Source organism: Silurus aristotelis (assembly GCF_946808225.1).
Source record: "Silurus aristotelis genome assembly, chromosome: 22".
Classification (NCBI taxonomy): domain Eukaryota; kingdom Metazoa; phylum Chordata; class Actinopteri; order Siluriformes; family Siluridae; genus Silurus; species Silurus aristotelis.
Genome location: NC_139595.1, coordinates 10,948,763 through 10,963,268, shown reverse-complemented (window position 1 = coordinate 10,963,268; position 14,506 = coordinate 10,948,763). Strand labels below are relative to the sequence as shown.

General features: G+C 40.7%; 1 protein-coding gene across 7 annotated transcripts in view; it reads right to left on the bottom strand.

The window, feature by feature from the left end:
• Positions 1-7,489, bottom strand: part of zeb1a (zinc finger E-box binding homeobox 1a) — a 45,945-nt gene extending 38,456 nt beyond the window's left edge. For 5 of the 7 annotated variants that reach the window (XM_083525508.1, XM_083525510.1, XM_083525509.1 and 2 more), the window contains exon 1: positions 6,282-7,489. Coding sequence is in view for 2 of the 7 variants with exons in the window: in XM_083525504.1 (XP_083381630.1) it covers positions 6,282-6,639 (358 nt within the window). In the remaining 5 variants the exon portion in view is untranslated. Of the gene's footprint in view, positions 1-5,323; positions 5,858-6,281 lie in introns of those variants that run through there. The other 2 variants (XM_083525507.1, XM_083525505.1) reach the window with 2 other exon arrangements.
• Between the last annotated feature and the right edge of the window lie 7,017 nt (positions 7,490-14,506).

Sequence of the window (14,506 nt, the reverse complement as noted above, 5' to 3'; positions counted from 1 at the left end):
CATGGTTTTGCGCAGGTAAAGAGTGGTGCCGGATTTACTACAGACATAACCTTTAGAACTGAGGTCAAACAGTTACATTTTTGTTTCATCAGTCCAGAGAATCTTTATCCCCACATTCTGTGACTCCTTCAGCTGCCTGAAAGCAAACTAAGTGGGCTTGCATGTGTTTTACACCAAGATAAGCTTCCGTCTATCTACTCTGGCATTAAGCCCGGATTGGTGGAAGGCTGCAGCGACTGTTGTTTTTTGGAACTTTTTGATCCCATCTCCACACAAGATCTCCAGGTCTCAGTCAGAGTGACCATCACAATATTTGTCAGCTCTCTTACTTAGTCACTTCTTCCCCAATTGCTTAGTTTGGCCAGGTCACCAACTCTTGGAAGAGTCCTGAGTTGTGCCAAACTTCTTGCATTTGAGAAGTGTGGAGGCTGATGTGCTCAATGTGGATCCTTCAGTGCAGCAGCAATTTTTTTTGTAGCCCTCCCATATCTGTGCCTTACAATCCTGTCTCTGAGCTCTGCAGGCAGTTCCTTTGAGCGCATGACTTGGGTTTTGCTCTGATATGCATTGTTATCTGTGAGGCCTTCTATAGAGGCAAATCATGTCCAATCAATAAACTTTTTCACAGGAAAGCACCAGTCAAGATGTAGAAAGATCTCAGCAATGATCAATGTGAACTGTGAGGCACCTAAGCTCATTTTTAAGTGTTTTTTGCAAAGTGTCTGAATACTTACAAACACTGGTGCATCTCAATTATTTAGAATATCATTAAAAAGTTGATTTATTTTAGTAAATAAATTCAAAATATGAAACTCGTTTATTATATAGATTCACCACACACAGACTGATATGTCAACTGTTTTTTTCTTTAAATTTTGATAATTACGGCTTACAGCTAATGAAACCCCTAAATTTTGTATCTCAGAAAATTAGAATATTGTGAAAAAGTTACAATTTTGGAGACTCGTGGTTACACACTCTAATTAGCTAATTAACTCAAAACACCTGTGGTGTCTCAGTCTGGATCAGGCTACACAATCATGGGGGAAGACTGCTGACTTGACAGTTGTCCAGAAGACGGTTTTGACACCCTACACATGGAGGGTAAGACACAAAAGGTCATCGCTAAAGCTGCTGTTCACAGAGTGATGTATCCAAGCACATTACTGGAAAGTTGAATGGAAGGAAAAATGTGGTAGAAAAAGGTGAACCGAAGCCCATTCAAGAATTTGGGGGGAGATTCACAAAGAGTGGACTGCATCTGGAGTCAATGCTTCAAGAGCCACCAGGCACAGACTGACTGACGCATTCCTTGTGTCAAGCCACTCCTGAACCAGAGACAATGTCAGAGGCGTCTTACCTGGGCAAAGGACAAAAAGGACTGGACTGTTGCTCATTGAGCCAAAGTCGCCTTTTCAGATGAAAGGCAAGAAAATTTTGCATTTTATTTGGAAATCAAGGTCCCAGAGTCTGGAGAAAGAGAGGAGAGGCACAGAACCAAAGTTGCTTGTTTTCAGTGTAAAGTTTGCACAGTCAGTGGTGGTTTTGGGAGTCATGTCATCTGCTGGTGTTGGTCCACTGTGTTTTATCAAGTTCAAGATCAGCACAGCCGTCTACCAGGAAGTTTTAGAGCACTTCATGCTCTGCTGACCAGCTTTATTTATTTTGCAGCAGGATTTGGCACCTGCCCACACTGCCAAAAGCACTAAAAATTGGTTAAATGACCATGGTGTTGGTTTGCTTGACTGTCCAGCAAACTCACCAGATCTGAACCCCATAGAAAATCTATGGAGTATTGTCAAAAGGAAAATGAGAAACGAGACCAAAAAAATCCATGCCACACCAAAATTAGGCAGTGATTAAAGCAAAAGGAGCCTTTCTACCAAGTATTGAGTACATATATTGTATATATACAGTAAATAAACATACTTTCCAGAAGGCCAATTTTCTTTCGGCTTCTCCCATTAGGGGTTGCCACAGCGGATCATCCGCATGTTTGATTTGGCACATGTTTTTACGCTGGATGCCCTTCCTAACGCATTCCTCCCCATTTATCCGGGCTTGGGACCGGCACTAAGAGTGGCTGGGGTTGGTTCCCTGACCGGGGATCGAACCCGGGCCGCAGCGTTGAGAGCACCCCATCCTAACCACTAGACCACTAGAGGCAAACAATTCACAAAAAAATATATAATTTTTGTCACTATGGGGAACTGGATGTGGATAACCGAGAATAAAATTCGAATGACTGTAGTATCAGGCTGCAACATAACAAAATTGAAAAAAGTTAAGGGGGTCTGAATGTAAGTAGACAAAACAAAAGAGATGGTTGTTGACTTCACGAGGTCACAAATTGACCACTCCCCACTGAACATCAACAGCTTCTCTGTGGAAATTGTGGAGAGCAATATATACCCTAGTGTTTACCTGGCAGCAAACCTCTCCTGGTCCCTCAACACCAGCTCCATAACAAGGAAAGACCAGCAGCATCTCTTCTTTCTGAGAAATCTGGGGAAGGCACAGCTTCCATTACACATCCTCACAACCTTCTACAGAGGCACCATCGAAAGCATCCTGAACAGCTGCATCACTGCCTAATTTGAGAACTGCACCATCTTAGAACCCAAGACCATACAACGGATAGTGAGGACGGCGGAGATCATCATTGGGGTCTTTCTTCCTTCTATCATGGACATTTACACTGCATGCCGCATCTATAAAGCCACCAGCTTTGTTGCTGACAATACACCCCCCCCCCCCCCCAGGGGTCTAAATACTTTTGCACTGAATATACAGTGGTGTGAAAAAGTGTTTGCCCCCTTCCTGATTTCTTATTTTTTTGCATGTTGTTTGTGACACTTTAATGTTTCAGATCATCAAACTAATTTAAATATTAGTAAAAGATAACAAGTGAACACAACATGCAGTTTTTAAATTAGGTTTTTATTATTGAGTCAAGTCAAGTTTATTTCTATAGCGCTTTTCACAACAGACATTGTCTCAAAGCAGCTTTACAGAAATCAACAGTCCAGGTGAATAGTGTGTGTTTATCCCTGATGAGCAGCCGTGGCAACTGTGGCAAGGAAAAACTCCCTTAGACGTCATGAGGAAGAAACCTTGAGAGGAACCAGACTCAAAAGGGGAACCCATCCTCATCTGGGTGATATCAAGAGTGTGATCAGAGACTTTAAACAATACAGAACACTGGAGAGTGAGAACTAACAGTAGCACTGGAGTGTGTGATTATAAGTAATGTTCTTTCTACAGTCTTATACAATCATTGTGGTTATAAAACTGGGAGCTACTAAGCAACTCATAAAATAGCTCAACATTTTCGATCATTGAGGGAAAGTGTTTGCCCCTGTTAAAACTGTGGTTTATCACACCTGAGTTAAATTTCTCTAGCCACACCCAGGCCTGATTACTGTCACACCTGTTCGCAATCAAGAAATCTCTTTAATAGGACCTGCCTGACAAAGTGAAGTAGACCAAAAGATCCTCAAAAGTTAAACATCATGCCGAGATCCAAAGAGATTCAGAAACAAATGAGAAAGAAAGTAATTGAGATCTATCAGTCTGGAAAAGGTTTGGGACTCCAGCGAACCACAGTGAGAGCCATTATTCACAAATGGCAAAAACATGGAACAGGGAGAACCTTCCCAGGAGTGGCCGGCCGACCAAAATTACCCCAAGAGCACAGTGACGACTCATCCAAGAGGTCACAAAAGACCCCACAACAACGTCCAAAAAACTGCAGGCCTCACTTGCCTCAGTTAAGGTCAGTGTTCATGACTCCACCATAAGAAAAAGACTGGGCAAAAATGGTCTGCATGGCAGAGTTCCAAGACCAAAACACCTGCTGAGCAAAAAGAACCATGAATTATGCTGTTTACCAAAAAATCCTGAAGGAGAATGTCCAGCCATCTGTTTGTGACCTTAAGCTGAAGCGAACTTGGGTTCTGCAGCAGGACAATGATCCAAAACACACCAGCAAGTCCACCTCTGAATGGTGGAAGAAAAACAAAATTAAAACTTTGAGTGGCCTAATTAAAGTCCTGACCTAAATCCTATTGAGATGCTGTGGCATGACCTTAAAAAGGTGGTTCATGCTCGAAAACCCTCCAATGTGGCTGAATTACAACAATTCTGCAAAGGTGAGTGACCAAAATTCCTCCACAGCGCTGTAACAGACTCATTGCAAGTTATCGCAAACACTTGATTGCAGTTGTTGCTGCTAAGGTTGGCCCAACCAGTTATTTAGGGGGCAAACAGTTTTTCACACAGAGCCATGTAGTTTTGGATTTTGTTTTCCCTCAATAATAAAAACCTTCATTTAACAACTGCATGTTGTGTTCACTTGTGTTATCTTTTACTAATATTTAAATTAGTTTGATGATCTGAAACATTAAAGTGTGACAAACATGCAAAAACCTTTAACTCTCATCAGACATTCCTAAATATTACTTTTATTTCATTATTCTTATTTGTCTGATCTGATTTATAACTGTGTTCAGAAAATCCCTGAATTCACAAAATGCAAATATTAAAAGCAAAATTAGTTAAATTAAGTAAACAGTACAATCAGTAAATGCTACATGTCTCCATGGCCACATTTATATGTATTAATCTATATATAATGTATTTTTTATACATGTTCACTATGCACTCCATCATCTAAGTATACATTCAATGTATCAACAGAATTAAGAGCAAAAAAAAAAAAAAGATTTTGTGGAAGGACATTTATTATATGCATTATATAATATGCAAATTATGCATATTTTAAAAATAAACCTCAGGATTCATGACTTTTGTGCCACGTGCGAAAACATTTAACATGTCATAACGTGGGTGATATTTTAGAGACAATTGCAACAGAAAATTAATGAGACACAAGCTAAATCACCTATGAAAGTGTTACATCACCTAGACTACCTGGCTCGCGTCCGACATCAGAGCCAAACCCCATTCGTCACTGCATCATCTAACGGTCTGCTCCGCCACTCCGGCCCCACCTACATTACATAAAACGCTACACAGGAAGCAGCACATCATTGCAATATACACCAACCAACCACCTTATGCGCTACTTTTATTCTTGTTCGCCCTCCGACTATCGAGCTGAACGAACGTGCCGAAATGAACTATAACAGGCAGTCAGACAGGACGGCTAACTAAAACCCAAAATCATGAAACTGAACGTGCGCGCGCACGCACTCTCAGCCACACATACATACATACACACACATACACACACACACACACACACAAAAAAAAAACATGTCTTTGTTGCACCGCAGAAATCAGAACATGATCTGTTTTCTACCTGTACAAGTTGCCATTTGCTGCACCGTGCACGCGCCTCGTTTTTTCGCTCCTAAAAATAGGAACGGATTTCGGGCGACAGTTCCTTTCCAAGGTTTGTGCTTCAACTGTTCCGAAGACAAGAAGCGGAGGTTTATCCGTTATACAATGCATTAGCTTGCGCCGTTCTTTTTCCGCTCATCGTTCAGGTAGATACGGTGATGGCTCCGGTAGCCTACGCGGGGCGGTGCGAGGCTCCCGCGTCACACGCACGCACGCACGCACGCGCACACGCACGCAAGAAAAAGGTAGCTCACGCTTCTATAACGGTACAACGCAGTCCTGGTGTTATTTAAAGGAAGCGCATCAACTTATATTGACACAACCAAGTAGCACCAAACTCCTCACTGCTTTTGAAGACCTTAGTTTGGCGATTACAACAATTACGTAAAATACAACATTCAAACAGCCACCGCAAAGTATAGGGGACACACTAGACAGTAAAAATATATTTTAATTTAGACAACTTTATACTTATTTACCAACTTATTTAGGCAAGCGAAGACTTGCAAGACTTAGACTGAATTATAATAGCGAAGTACAATGGACGTGGATAAGTAGTTTATAGAGCATGCTATATGCAAAGAACAAACTGAATACTGAAAATCTTTTTGTCTGTTTGTTTCCAGAAAATAAGTTACATGGTTTGTTATTCAATAAACGCCACAGGCCACGTAAAACCATCGAAAAACAGTGGAGGGTTACTCTAGATAACGGTGGCACCGAACAGCTTTCTTAAACAGGTAGACAAGCTAACGGTTCATTTTAAGCTATCCTTTTAAACCAAGTCTACACACATTTACTCAGCTCTTGGAAAATAAAGTAGCCATACTAGTTGATTAAACGCTAAAAAACTGGCCAATAGTTATCAGCAAATACGCCTTTGTTTCTATCTGTCCGGATCCTCACTGACCACTCACCGTTTTTTCTCCTTGGCTTCGTCTGCTTTCTACGCTGGCACCTGGGGCCATCCGCCATGATTTTGTACCGCGGCCTCGCTGAGCACGATAATCGTACCACCGCCCGCCCTATCCGAAGCCATCTCTGCAGCACCTGGTTTACGACACTCTGGTTTACGACAATAAACGTACGTGAAGTGTACTTTCTTTCCTCCCCAGGCAGTTTTATGAAGAATGTTTTTTTGTCGCACATATCAATAATTACAAAACCAAGTGTCCGAACAGAAGCACTTTGGACGTACGAGTGATTACGTGACCAAATAATTGATGAATTTATAAACATAGAAAAATGTAAGTTGTAAAATTCCATCACAGCCATTGAGCATGGCCTTTACAGTTCTAACAGCTACAGCTGTAAGTTTCTTTGAATAATGGCCTCTTCCAAATGCCATAAATGTATTCCCTGTAATACCCCTCATCAGCTTTCATGTGGATGGCTACCTCGACTCAATAGTGAAATGTGATTTTCAAATTGTGAACATAAAGCAAGGGTTAATTAAGGTCTATGTTGTCAACCTATTATTAACAATAATTATTATAGAGCAAAACAAAGTGATTTTCCCATTACCTTTCTCCCAGTAACCTCTCTTTATGGAATAACATTTTTAATACATTGAAGAGAAAATATTAATTTAATGCTCAGTACAAAAAATAGTAGGTTCCTAATAGAAATGTACACTTATAGCATTTTGCAGACACCCTTGTTCAGAGCAACACACAATTATCTAATTCTTTTAACTGAGCAGCTGAAGGTTAAAATCCTTGCTAAATGACATAGCTGTTCACTTACCTGTAGATATTCTTTGTACATTCTGTAAACAAGGGCAGAAAATCAATATATAACTTTATTCATGTAAATGTAAACAGCAGTTCTTGTTCAATAGTGATAAATCAAATCAGTCATTCAGTTAAGCTTAATAATACTCATTTTATTTTAAACAAATTGAATTGTTTTTCCATATTTAATAAAAAATTAATTATACAGTGCCTGACAAATTTTGAAAACCCCTAGTCTTTTATTTTTTTGTGCCATGCATGCTCCTTTTGTTTAAGTTTTAAGTTTTATTTGTCATATGTGCAAATGTCAGTGACAGTTTGTACAATAAAATTCTCAAGTGAGGCTACAGGCAAACTACAGCAAATATTAAACATTAAACAATAACCCAACCATTAGGATTGCACAATTAGGTGATGATTAGGTGATGGGTAGGTATGGCCTTAAGGAGAGGAGAGTGGAAAGGCAGATGGTGGTAGATTTTGCTAAAAGAATGAAAATGGCAGTGATAAATACGTATTTTAAGAAGAAGGAGGATCATAGGGTGACGTATAAGAGTGAATGAAGGTGCACACAGGTGGACTATGTTTGCAACCTGAAGGAGATTGGAGACTGTAAGGTGTTGGCAAGGGACAGTGTAACTAGACAGCATCGGATGGTGGTCTGTAGGATGGTTTTGGGAAAGAAGAAGAAGAAGAAGGAGGAGGAGGAGAGTGAGGACTGAAAAAATAATAAGATGGGGAGGAAAACTGTAGTGTGAGATTCAGGGAAGAGGTCAGACCGGGGCTCTGTGGTGGTGAAGATATGTGGGATGATTGGGTAACTACTGCAGAAGTGATAAGGGAGACAGCTAGAAAGGTACTTGGTGTCACATCTGGAAATAGAAAGAAATACAAAGAGATGTGATGGTGGAATGAGGAAGTGCAGGAAAGCATAAGGAAAAAGAGGTTGGCAAAACAGAATTGGGATCAGCAGAGAGATAAGAAAAGTTACAAGGAGATGCGGTAGCAAGTAAAGAGGGATGTAGCAAAAGCTAAGGAAAAGACATGAGGAGCTGGACACTAAGAAAGGAGAAAAAGATTTATACCAATTGTCCAGGCAGAGGGACCGAGCTGAGAAGGATGTGCTGCAAGTTAGAGCAATAAAGGATGGAGATGAAAATGTGTTGACTAGTGAGGAGAGTGTGTTGAGAAGATGGAGGGAGAATTTTGAGCAGCTGATGATCGAGGAAAATGAGAGAGAGAGAGAAGGTTGGATGATGTGGAGATGGTAAAGCAGGAAGTGGATAGAATTAGTAAATGTTTGCGGATTATATTATTATTTGGGGTTAACAGTGCAAAGTAATGGAGAGTGTGTTAGAGAAGTGAAGAAAAGGGTGCAGGCAGGGTGGAGTGGGTGGAGAAGAGTGATAGCAGGAATGATTTGTGATAGAAGGGTATCTGCAAGAGTGAAAGGGAAATTTTATAGGACTGTGGTGAGACCTGCTATGTTGTATGGTTTAGAGACAGTGGCATTGACTAAAAGACAGGAGTTGGAGCTGAAGGTAGCAGAGCTGAAGATGCTGAGGTTTTCGTTGGGAGTGACGAGGATAGACAGGATTAGAAATTAGTTTATTAGAGGGACAGCGCGTGTAGGACATTTTAGAGACAAGGTGAGGAAGGCTCAATTGAGATGGTTTGGTGCAGAGGAGGGACATGGGGTATATTGGTAGAAGAATGCTGAGGATGGAGCCACCAGGAAGGAGGAAAAGAGGAAGGCCAAGGAGGAGGTATATGGATGTGGTGAGGGAAGACATGCAGGTAGTTGGTTTGAAAGAGGCATACGGTATTGTTCAAAATAATAGCAGTACAATGTGACTAACCAGAATAATCCAGGTTTTTAGTATATTTTTTATTGCTACGTGGCAAACAAGTTACCAGTAGGTGCAGTAGATTCTCAGAAAATAAACAAGACCCAGCATTCATGATATGCACGCTCGTAAGGCTGTGCAATTGGGCAATTAGTTGAAAGGGGTGTGTTAAAAAAAAAAAAGCAGTGTGGCATTCAATCACTGAGATCATCAATTTTGTGAAAAAACAGGTGTGAATCAGGTGGCCCCTATTTAAGGATGAAGCCAGCACTTGTTGAACATGCATTTGAAAGCCTGAGGAAAATGGGTCGTTCAAGACATTGTTCAGAAGAACAGCTTACTTTGATTAAAAAGTTGATTGGAGAGGGGAAAACCTATAAAGAGGTGGAAAAAATTATAGGCTGTTCAGCTAAAATGATCTCCAATGCCTTAAAATGGAGAGCAAAACCAGAGAGACGTGGAAGAAAACGGAAGACAACCATCAAAATGGATCGAAGAATAACCAGAATGGCAAAGGCTCAGCCAATGATCAGCTCCAAGATGATCAAAGACAGTCTGGAGTTACCTGTAAGTACTGTGACAGTTAGAAGACGTCTGTGTGAGGCTAATCTATTTTTAAAAATCCCCCGCAAAGTCTCTCTGTTAAAAAAAAGGCATGTGCAGAAGAGGTAACAATTTGCCAAAGAACACATCAACTGGCCTAAAGAGAAATGGAGGAACATTTTGTGGACTGATGAGAGTAAAATTTTTCTTTTTGGGTCCAAGGGCCACAGACAGTTTGTAAGACAACCCTCAAACTCTGAATTCAAGCCACAGTACACAGTGAAGACAGTGAAGCATGGTGGTGCAAGCATCATGATATGGGCATGTTTCTCCGACTATGGTGTTGGGCCTATTTATCGCATACCAGGGATCATGGATCAGTTTGCATATGTCAAAATACTTGAAGAGGTCATGTTGCCTTATGCTGAAGAGGACCCAACACACTAGTAAACGAGCAAAGTCTTGTTTCCAAACCAACAATGAATGTTATGGAGTGGCCAGCCCAATCCCCGGACCTTAATCCAATCGAGAACTTGTGGGGTGATATCAAAAATACTGTTTCTGAAGCAAAACCAAGAAATGTAAATGAATTGTGGAATGTTAAGAATCATGGAGTGGAATAACAGCTGAGAGGTGCCACAAGTTGGTTGACTCCATGCCACACAGATGTGAAGCAGTTTTAAAAAACTGTGGTCATACAACTAAATATTAGTTTAGTGATTCACAGGATTGCTTAATCCAGGAAACAAAAATGTTTGAACAAAATGGTTTTGAGTTCGTACAGTCAACAGCATACACTGCTATTTTTTTGGACACACCCCTGTCAACTAATTGCCCAATTGTACAGGCTTAAGAGCGTGCATATCATGAATGCTGGGTCTTGTTTGTTTTCTGAGAATCTACTGCACCAACTGGTAACTTGTTTGCCACGTAGCATTAAAAAATATACTAAAAACCTGTATTATTCTGGTTAGTCACATTGTACTGCTATTATTTTAAACAATACTGTATGTAGAGGGGGGTATGAAGACGGATGATCCGCTGTGACGACCCCTAATGGGAGAAGCTGAAAGAAGAAGAAGAAACAATATTAAACAGTAAGAAGAAAAAAGAGAGAAAAGTAATAATGACGCATAAGAAAGTTATAATTATTTACAAGTGGGTGCAGAAGTGTATGTATGTACAGTATGTGTACATACACACACACACACACACACACACAAGGGTTGCCAGTAGTATTCTGTTAATTTTACAGATCTCCAACTGTTATCTATTTTACAATATGTTAAGTACATTACTGGATTTCACAGTATTAAAGGAGTTAATATGCAGTCACTAATACTATGTACTAATACACAGTATAGTGCTGTATTTTATTGAAATTACAGTAGACTAGTGGCAGGGCTGCCACATTTCCCCCATTAACAATGGTGCTTCATCATAATCCAAATACAGTACCATGTATTCAATTCAATTCATTTTTATTTGTATAGCGCTTTTAACAATGAACATTGTTTTAAAGCAGCTTTACACAGATAATGTGGTGATAAAAATGAATTAAATGTTCTTATAAGTGTAATTTTGTCCCTGGTGAGCAATCTGGTGGCGACTGTGGCAAGGAAAAACTCCCTGAGATTGCATAAGGAAGAAATCCTGAGAGGAACCAGACTCAAGAGGGAACCCATCCTTATCTGGGTTGCACCAAATGTCCATTTATTACAGATAAATTATGTTGCGGGGTACAGCGATGCAAGTAAATTATGGGGTGCCAAAAGGTTCAGTTCTAGGACCCCTGCTTTTCTCAAATTTTTTATTTTTTTATTTGTATAGCGCTTTAAACAATGAACATTATATACATGCTTCCTTTGGAAAATATTATTAGAAGGCATGGGATTAGCTTCCACTGTTATGCTGATGATACCCAGCTATATATCTCATCGAAACAGCTCAATTGGCTCGGATAACTGAGTGTGTCAAAGAATTAATAGATTGGATGGCATAACTTTCTATTATTAAATTCCGATAAGACAGAGATTTTGCTCATTGGCCCAAAAACCAGTACACAGAAGCTCCAGCATTTGAACCTGCATTTAGAAGGGTGTTTTGTACCTACTAGTTCAACAGTAAAAGACCTGGGAGTTATTTTACATTTACATTTGCGGCATTTAGCAGACGCCCTTATCCAGAGCGACGTACAAAAGTGCTTTGAGTCTCTAGCAATGAATAAATCTACACTGTTATGCCAGATTACAAACTTAATATAAATATAACTCTTGAATTCTACAAGGCAAACTTGAAAAGTGCTAATTTAAGTGTTTCAGGAAGAGGTAGGTCTTCAATCGTCGCTTGAAGATAGTCAGGGACTCCGCTGTACGGACATCTAGGGGAATTTCATTCCACACCTCGGTGCCAGAACAGAGAAGAGCCTTGAAGTATACTTACCTATCATTCTGAGAGAAGGTGGTACCAGTCGAGCAGTGCTGGAGGTTCTCAGACAGCGTGGTGCAGTGTGAGATGTGATGAGGTCACTGAGGTAAGATTGCGCTGGGTTATTTTTGGCCATGTAGGCAAGCATCAGTATTTTGAATCTGATACGTGCAGCTACTGGAAGCCAGTGAAGGGAGCGCAGCAGTGGGGTGGTGTGGGAGAACTTGGGCTGAACAAGCTGTGCAGCTGCGTTTTGGATCATTTGCAGTGGACGAATAGCGTTTAGGGGAAGACCTGCCAGCAGAGAGTTGCAGTAGTCGAGTCTTGAAATGACAAGAGACTGAACAAGCACCTGGGCAGCCTGTGTGGACAGAAATGGTTGAATCCTTCGGATGTTGTAGAGATGAAATCGACAAAAACTAGCCACATTAGTGACATGTGGGAAGAAGGACAGTTCATTGGCCATAGTTACCCCAAGGTTACAAGCAGTGGCTGAAGGGGAGAGCAGAGAGTCATGAAGTGTTATTTGGATATCTTGACCTGGAGATGAATCACCTGGGATGACCAGCAGTTCTGTTTTGCTGGGGCTGAGTTTTAGTTGGTGAGCACTCATCCATTAAGATATGTCTGTCAAGACAGCAACTTGTCTTTTAAAAATCATATCACCATATTACAAAAACAGCCTTCTTCCACCTTAGAAATATTGCTAAGCTAAGAAACATGTTGCATTCATGACCTCCTGACTAGACTACTGTAATGCACTACTAGGTGGTTGTCCTGCATCATTAATAAAAAAACTACAGTTTGTCCACAATCTGTCACGCTCCCTGAGATCTCAAAACTCTGGACTTCTAGTAGTTCCTAGAATAGCAAAGTCCATTAAAGGTGGTACAGCATTCTCACATTTAGCTCCTAAACTTTGGAATAGTCTTCCTGACAGTGTTCGGGGCTCAGACACACTCTTCCAGATTAAAAACGTATCTTTTTAGCAAAGCTTACACATAGCACACATCACATATCATAAACTTGTGCTCCAGTACATCTGATCAAATGCACATTATCAACTTGTGCTTGTTAATATCATGAACAACAGCTACACTAATTCTTCTCCACTGCTTCTCTTTCTCTACACATCCCAAGGCGTCCTGAGGTTGCGCCAGCCCCAGTTACGTCCCACCACATAAAGATTGTAAACCTTTAAAGAAGTAGATGTTGACCCAGCAAACATCCCAAACCATCTAGAGACGTACCAGCGCCAATTGGATCCAACTTTATGTGGAATTTGGACACTGGACCTCCTTGAGTGTTTAAAGGCGCTGGCATGGAGAAGCTGGTGTTGGATCTATAATGATTGCAAATGTTTAGCTATTTTTGAGTTGCTCAGTAGATCCTAGTTTTATAACCACAAATGATTGTAAAAGACTGTAGAAAGAACATCACTTATAACCTTACACTTCAGTGCTCATGTTAGTTCTCACTCTCCAGTGTTCTGTATTGTTTAAAGAATATAATCACACTCTTAATGTCACCCAAATGAGGATGGGTTCCCCTTTTGAGTCTTGTTCCTCTTAAGGTTTCTTCATGTAATCTGAGGGAGTTTTTCCACAGTTTTTTTTTGCCACAGTCTTCTCTTTTGGCCATGGCATGCTCATCAGAGATAAATGCACACCATCCACCTTAACTCTTAAAATTCTTTAAAGCTGCTTTGAGACAATGTCTGTTGTGAAAAGCCATGGCTTGCTCATCAGAGATAAATGCACACCATCCACCTTAACTCTTAAAATTCTTTAAAGCTGCTTTGAGACAATGTCTGTTGTGAAAAGCGCTATAGAAATAAACTTGACTTGAATCTTTCCCATTCCTACTCCGGGATTTCATGGAACCACCCAAGGCATTGATGAGAAACCATCCCCAGCTGCATAGTGTGGCCTCAAATCGAGGAGAGCACTATCCAGAGGCAGGCCTGGACAAAGTGGAAAGATCTGAGGAGGGAAAAGTGGCAGAAACAGTGGTCACTGGAACCTCAGGAGCATGTTTAACTCGAAAGAGAGAGAGAGAGAGAGAGAGAGAGAGAGAGAGAGAGAGAGAGAGAGAGAGAGAGAGAGAGAGAGAAGAAGGGACAGGAAGAGAAGGGACAGGAAGAGAAGGATATGGATTATTATGTTTCCTTATTGTTGTATGAAAGTTAAGGACACTGTGCAGTTGGGGACTCCGGCAAGAATCGCTATGGCAGCATAACTATAAGGGAGAACCAGAAGGCAACACTGACATGAGGGATCTCTGGGATAAGAGACGACCCACAACACCACCGTCAACAAACCTGAGTGAACGTGTGAGAGTGAGAAGACGACAGCATACAAATGTCCCAGTTCACCGAACACTCTATATCCATGATCCCTCCAGATCTGATTCTGGAAAAAATCTAGAAATCTAGAAAAATCTACTGATAAAATACTTGACTAAATAAATGTTTTTAGCCTCGACTTAAACACAGACTTTGGGGCTTTATAAGAGAAAGATCTGCCCCCTGCTGTAGTCTTAATTATTTGAGGTACCAACAAATAGCCTGCACCTTTTGATCTAAGTAGGCGT